The sequence below is a fragment of the Protomyctophum parallelum genome (genome assembly GCF_964188405.1).
Source record: "Protomyctophum parallelum genome assembly, chromosome: 16".
NCBI classification, from domain to species: Eukaryota; Metazoa; Chordata; class Actinopteri; order Myctophiformes; family Myctophidae; genus Protomyctophum; species Protomyctophum parallelum.
In genome coordinates, this window is record NC_139711.1 from 20,294,798 (window position 1) to 20,302,730 (window position 7,933).

The 7,933-nt window shown below is 41.4% G+C and overlaps 1 protein-coding gene across 5 annotated transcripts in view; it reads left to right on the forward strand.

The window, feature by feature from the left end:
• The window catches only part of ldb2a (LIM domain binding 2a), a 133,903-nt gene that overhangs the window by 77,207 nt on the left and 48,763 nt on the right, over positions 1-7,933 (forward strand). For all 5 annotated transcript variants that reach the window (XM_083785845.1, XM_083785846.1, XM_083785847.1 and 2 more), the window contains exon 3: positions 2,996-3,168. In XM_083785845.1, the coding sequence (XP_083641971.1) occupies positions 2,996-3,168 (173 nt within the window). The remainder of the gene's footprint in view (positions 1-2,995; positions 3,169-7,933) is intronic.

A 7,933-nucleotide genomic window follows, 5' to 3' on the forward strand; every position in this document is an offset into this window, starting at 1 on the left:
ATGTCATGCAGTACTCACTCCGCATGCGGGATGTACTTTTCACGGAGGAGGAGGAGGAGGGGAAATAAGGCATGTACTGTAGCGGGGTGTTTGGGGCTGCTTCAGTGGGGGAGAGGTACAGTATAGGGTGCTATTTTCTGCTGATGTTACAGAGGCAGAGAAACTGTGAGGTAGACAGAAAGAACTCTTGAGGCTGCGCTGTGAATCCAAGGTTACCAGGAAAGGAGCAAGCTGCTGCGTCTTCAGAGAGAGGAGGCAGCGTTTTGATTAAGACGGTTAAGGAAAGTACGACGACCAGGCCCGCGTGGACGAGAGCACATCCATTATTTAATGGAAAACTGCCAAAATTGTATTATTTAACGAGGTTGAGTGGGAGCTCGTTCTCATTTTAACATGGAAATAATGATAACGCATTGTTCATTAACATGTTGACTAAAGAACCAGGCACCAAATCCTAGGCCCTGGGGACAAGCAATCTTTGTGGGCCCCACACAGACATTTTTTCGTGTTCTTTTTTATTTTTAATTCAGGGTTAGGGCCAGTCCGATGTCCCTGCTAAGAACACATTTATTTGTGGTCTCACGGCCACAGTTCACATCAGAGTAGTTCTCGGCACAACAAGTCGATTGCAGCTAGGCAACTATATACTCGCAAAATAATTCCAACACGTATCATACAGACAGTATATGTGCTGCAACATCGTGAAACTAGCAAACTTGTGTGACTTGCCATGATGAATCACAAGCAATGCTGTCAGTCGGTTTCCTACCAGCAGAGATGGAGTAATTTACACCGCCGCCACTTTTCTCTGCAACACCCAGAAGCGGTTTAATCTGGAGGTGAATCTTTGATGTAAACTGTTGAGTGCTGCTATAAGACTGATAGCATGAATGCACGATAAGGTCACAGCAAGCAGAGCACTAACAGGGGTGGCTTCTAGACCGCATTTCAACTTTAATCTTATATGATGGAAAACTACTATATACTTGTACTATCCACATCTATCCTACTATTAATGCGCCATGTCTCTGCGTGTGTGCATGTCTGCGTCTGTGTACGGTTGTAATGCACGTAACTCGAGAACCGTTTGCCCCACCGACTTCATCTTCGACACACACGTTCCACACCTCACAGGGAATACAGTGCCCGGTATCGAGTCGGGCAGACCCACGGTTCTCCAGAACCATCCCAAACGGCTCTGGTCAGGCTCTGCCAGTGGGAATCCCCTCAGTGGGAATCCCCTCACCTGTGCAATTTCCAGCCTCTGCCTCAGCCAATTGATTGCCATGGCAACCCCACACCTGACAATTGATTAGCCTACTTAACCAGTCCACTTGACAACGGGTACTATTAGGTTCCCAAGTTGCATCATTCTCAAGTAGGCCGGTAGTCTATTGAACAAATGAATAGGCACTGGATGTATGGTATGACCAACCAATGCAAGATTTTATTGTCTTCTTTCAGAAGTGTTTTATAATTTATGATAGGGGGAAAAGGGCTAAATGAGCTGTGGACATTTTTTATTTTGAGGACTGCACACCTGTGTTGGCTAGGTGCGTACCTCGTCCATGTGGGCCGATTAAATAAAGAAAATATATATTCGATGCAAAAATATTTACTTGGGCTGCTGCTATACAAATAAACTAACTTTTAGAATACATTTTGTTATGCCATGTGATTACAAGGTATTTCAGTTACATGTACAGAGGAGATATAGTGAGTATATCGGTAGAAGGATGCAGTGTTGTTTTTGGCAGAAGTTTTTTGTTTTAGTCATAGTCTCTTGAATAGCTTTCATTTCGTTTTTCATATTTTAGTTACCCGGAATGTTTTAGTGTTAGTCTAGTTTAAGGCGACTAAATCTACAGTTGATTCAGTCGACTAAAATGGATTTCGGCGGGCCCTGATGCCGTCGTAATGACTGTTTTTACACTTTACACAGAAGAGGTGTTGTTGCTGCTTAATTGTCGAGAGTAATGGCTGCGTGTGATATTGAACAGTCAAAACTATGTGTCAATACGCCTGTATCAACAGAATAATTATGTCATAGGTATATGAGGTATGGCGGCCTCATTTGGTCATGAAAGGACCTCCAGATTCCTAAGGCCGCCCCTGCTTCTGTTGTACTACGTACCCCTGTCTTTATGACCTGCAGTCACAACACAGGTTTCATGTAAAGAGATCCTCAAAGCATCAGTGTAACTTTCTTGGGTGGTACTTCGTACTACTTCCGGTTAGATACTCTCAGTAGCAGCGGTGTCCATGCATCCCTCTAACAACTGAATGTAATCATCTGTAGAATTATATGTGCGTGCGTGCTTGCGTGCGTGCGAAAAAGAGAGATTTTCTTTTAAAATAGGTTCATAAAATAGGTTCAAAAAACGACATTAAAGACGGAGTGCCATAATTTTTTTCCCACCCTAAAACATGATCATCAGGAATTGTTTTTTATATAACGAGGAAGAAGTTTTTCAAAAAAAGTGTAGGCTACAGTATTTTGTTGAAATACTGGACACGCCCACCATAATTAAATTATGGCTGGTTTTCCTGGTGGGTGGTGAATGATGGGCGGTGATCCACCTGAACTGAAGCCGCACCCACAGCTGTTGTTGTATGATAAAGGGGGAGGGGTTATGGGAGGGAGCGATATTGTGATGTCACTACATCACTGGTTATTTTTTCATTGCCACGTTTGACTGTCAAGGTTTCAGCCTCCAGGAAGAATCATGAATCATGAACATGCGTAAGCTAAGAACGTAACAGCGGAATATCTATATAATAAAACTATGAATATAAACTATACTATACTATAAAGTGCTATGACTACATAAAATGCAATTCTAGTGCTGTCTACGTAACATGCTATATAAGTCTGTATATAATGCTATCTAAGTCTGCATAAAGTGCTTATCTAAGGGGCTATAGGGCCATGATGGAGCCTGAAGAGGTGGGTTTTCAGACTACTTTAACATGTCTCTCCTCACTTGGCTTGCAGCTATTGGCCGGACGCTGATCCCTCGCTACTTCAGCACGGTGTTTGAGGGCGGCGTGACGGAGCTCCACTACATCCTCAAGCACTCCAAGGAGTCTTTCCACAACTCCTGCATCACGGTGGACTGTGACCAGTGCACCATGGTGACCCAGCACGGGAAGCCCATGTTTACAAAGGTAGGAGGAGGAGCTGCTTGGTGTATGTATACCACTGTTGTTTTTGACAGCAACTTTTGATTTTGAGTTTTCAGTCATATAGGGCTGGATTTTGAAAGTGGTAAAACCCATGTGGTAATACATAAATTGGCCTCGCTTTGCCCCCTTTCATATACAGTAATGGAAGCCATATCGGCCCGTGTTGAACGCACACACATATGGCATACAACGTTCCTGAATATTTTAGCATTGTGGGAGTGTCCATATGTTTATTATTTTCGCTTTGCGCAATTTGCTATTAAGCCCCTTGACCTAAAAACACTCAGCGCATAACGATTCGACGTGGGTCTGACCACCTCTTAAATGCAAAAAGCACTGTTTGATTTTACACTTGAGCGGCTCTGAACTCTGCTGGAGTGTTGCCATGTCTGTTTTTTATAAGCGGCTTCTTTTTCTGTAAAGTTGCTTGTAAATATTGGTAGTTGTGGTTGCTTTTCTTGTTTCTAAAGTGGTTATTTGGGCTTTTCTCCTAATGTTGTTTAAACCAGTGATCCTCACACAGCACATTCCCAAGGACCCCCAGATGAATGCATTTGCCCCCAACTAAGGACGGCTAATCCAAAAATAAGAATTAAATTAATATTTTCCAAGATTACTTTTGAAAATAGCAGATCTACCAGCTCACATTCATTCATTAAAACTATGAACTCTGACTGCAGGGGGATATATAATGATCATTATAACAATGTGCAAGACAATCAAAATATGTTTTTTTATTTTAATGTGGTGTCATTAAAATTAATCTGGATATGGCAGACTCACTATCTAGAAAATAAAAACATGGCATTTCATTTAAAATAGGTTACAGACCCCTGTTATATGCGCTTATTTTGGGATTATTTTTATAGACCTATTTACTTGTTTCTATGAGACATGGCAACAGTGCTCTTTTCTGGGCTTTTTTGGTAAAATGTTGAGATTAGAAACGGCCATAATTCTTTCATTTCTCAACCTTTAAAAAAAAAATCACACCAGTGTGAACCGAGTGGTGCAACTCCCGTCTATTGGTTCTCTGTATCGTTCCAATTTGTATCGTCCAATTTCTTCTCTGTATCGTTCCAATTTCTTCTCTGTATCGTTCCAATTTCTTCTCTGTATTGTTCCAATTTCTTCTCTGTATCGTTCCAATTTCTTCTCTGTATCGTTCCAATTTCTTCTCTGTATTGTTCCAATTTCTTCTCTGTATCGTTCCAATTTCTTCTCTGTATCGTTCCAATTTCTTCTCTGTATTGTTCCAATTTCTTCTCTGTATTGTTCCAATTTCTTCTCTGTATCGTTCCAATTTCTTCTCTGTATTGTTCCAATTTCTTCTCTGTATCGTTCCAATTTCTTCTCTGTATCGTTCCAATTTCTTCTCTGTATCGTTCCAATTTCACGCATGCGCACACCACTCGTGCTCATGACAACAGGATACAGATACACAGACATTGCTGGTTGTACCAATAGCACCCAGCTGCAGTCTCGCAGACGTGCCGTGCTCCGTGAGGGGACCGTGCTCCGTGAGGGCGGTGATCCGTGAGGGGAGGGACCGGAAGTGCACTTTAATAATACCAATTGGTATTGTGTTTTATATCATTTTAATCGTTGATTAGTCACCTTTACAACCTGAGAACTTTGTCACATACTCGTGATCACTTGTACAGGTAAACAGGCAGGTACACGGACATTGCTGGTTGTAGGAGTGGTTGCACCACTCAATAAAATCATCTCCATAATCCTTGGGAAGTTTGCTTTCATACACTGTATCACACCCGATTCAAGTCTTCTTCAATAAAATGTTACGAGCGAAGACCATATACCATCAGGGCGACGGGGGCCACAGCATTACGCAGCACGCATTCAACTCATTTCAAATATAATATAATTCATTATAATTTAAATACCAGTAAATAATTTTACTGGTGTTTTTCAATAGAAACAATTTATTTTGAGGCATAAAGGTGACAGCATGCAGTGCAATAGGAATAATTAACCCAAATGTGACAAAGTCATGTCATGTCTTCTATGGTGCCAGCCTGAAGAAATGTAATACCACGATCCCCAAAGTGCGCATTCCGTATGTGACATCAGCTGACTGGTAAAGATAATAATACGGACATGTTGATTGGGTACGTCTCAAACACGCCTTAAACACTCCCATGACAAATTCAAGGCCGTTTTCCGCAATCCACGGGGTGTCGAAAGCGCTTCTTACCATGCCTCAAAATTGCTATATGACATTCCACATCAGCTCTTAAAACTGTAATATATGGATTTTCATTGGAACTGGATAATAGACCCCATAGTCTCTTGAATGGTTTTCACTTAGTTTTAGTCACATTTTAGTCACCTGGAATGTTTTAGTGTTTAATCTAGTTTTAGTCGACTAAATGTCACACGATTTTATTCGACTAAATCTGCAGTTGATTTAGTCGACGCAAAGGCATTTTGGCGGGCCTTGATGCCGTCGTAATGATGTACTTCACTTGAGTATTTCCAAATTCTTCTACTCCACTACATCTTGGATCCAAGTATTGTACTTTTACTCTAATGCATTCATTTGGAAACTTTAGTTACTACCGGTAGTTACTTTGTTTCATTTTGATTATTATTACAAAACATATGCTAACCACTTCAGCCCTATATACATTTCGGGCCATTTGAAAATAGCCGATCTACAAGTAGATCCTGTCACGGTTCGCAGTGAAGGACTGAACCCAAGTGCAGAGCCAAACGCAGAATAGTCTTAAATTAAAGTATTTATTAAAGCAGAGAAGCATACAGCCAAAGTAAATAGTCAATGCAAGATGTAAATCCAAAAAAAGGCAAAACTTCAGGAGCAAAAATGCAAAAACACAGAAGTCCAAAAATGCATACTTTCAAAGCATAACTGCATAAACCAGAAGTCACACAAAGCATATGCAATCCAAGATACCTTTTAGGAGGGAAATAGCAACCAGAAGTCCAAGGCAGATCATTGGAACAACAATGTATGTCCTGACAGTGTGTTTGTGTAATGAGTCCAGTTTTATAGGGAGCAGGGTGATTGCAGAGTGTTCTCAGGTGTGGAATGGGCATGGCACTGTTGGGCTGAAGAGGGGGTGGAAATAGGTGTGTGACAAGGACTGAAAGGGGGAATGGAGAGTGGGAGTGGCTGATGTGGTGACATGGTCTGTAGAGCGACAGACCATGACAGATCCGCTATTTTCAAAATACTTTTATACATTGAGAAAACTTATGGGACATTCTGCACAATGAGTACTTTTACTTTTGGTACTTTGTCTTTAAGTACATTTTGACACCAATACTTTTCTACTTTTAAGTACATGATGAATTTCGAACTATTACTTGTAACTAGAGTATTTCTATATTGCAATATTGATCCTTAAAAAAATCTTCGGAATTGCTCGTGTGTCATATGTGAATCTGTAATGTACTGCTCTTTCCAAATAAAACAAATATTATAAAAAAAAATAAAAAAAATAGCAGATCTACAAGCTCATAGCGCGGCAAGGAGTGCCACGCTATGAACTTGTAGGTCTGCTATTTTTGAAAAATCATGAAAATGTGGCGCAAATCTTTGAATATATATATATATATATATATATATATTCAGAGTGAACATTTTAAACTCAACTCTTTGCTTCTGGGGGGGGGGGGGGGGGGGGGGTCCCTGGAACAACATATCTTCAGATGGGGGTCGGTGGCCAATTACATATAGTTTTTGGGGTCCTTGACATGAAATATTTTGAGAACCACTGACATAGAAACATGAGGTTTTTTCAGAAAACTGTCAGGATTTAGAAGACATTTGTAGAATCGATGGTAGGTCTAAATGGGTTAAGTTAAAAAAATGTGCGTACTTTCTCACCACTGGTAGGAGGAGGTGACCCCTACAACTGTCCCTGATCCGTGTCGGGAATAATTGATCGCAGGATGTAATAATAATGGACCATGCAAGACGTGATCAAAACTGACTCCACGCTTGCTTTTTTTGGGGGGTGGGAGATCTATATACTCAATGCTCACCAAGCATCTTAAGTGTGAGCATTGCTGGAGTGACGTTTAACCAGAGAGAGAGAGAGAGAGAGAGAGAGAAAGAGAAAGAGAGAGTTGCTTGCAAATCACATAGGTGAGATAATTTAACCCCAAACAAACAATCACCTCTCAAACTATAAAAGCAGTAAGAAGAACAGAAAACAGGCCTTCCTGTTTAAATCCATTTGGTTCCTCTCTACACTGAGAGTGTCCCCTGTGTGTGTGTGTGTGTGTGTGTGTGTGTGTGTGTGTGTGTGTGTGTGTGTGTGTGTGTGTGTGTGTGTGTGTGTGTGTGTGTGTGCGCACGTATCTGGTCTAGTAGATCTGTGATACAGATGGCTTGCTGGGTTTCGGCCTGTTCCGCTGCTGACTGCTGCTTAAATGAATGGGAGCCCAGGCACCTTGTCAGCGCTGAGCGGCTGGAGCTAAAGGGATTCCATGTCCTCTGTACCATGAACACAGAGATGTGCAGCACTGACTTTCATATTGGCCTGACATTAAACCACTACACCGCCCTTTATTTTCAGGAGTCGGAAATTATGCACTGGGCTCTTTTGTGTGAGTCTCTCTCTCTCTCTCTCTTTCTCTCTCTCTCTCTCTCTCTCTCTCTCTCTCTCTCTCTCTCTCTCTCTCTCTCTCTCTGTGTGTCTGTATGACTCGTGTGGTGCGGATCTTTCTATACATTTCCGGGGATTCTTTTTTTTCTTCT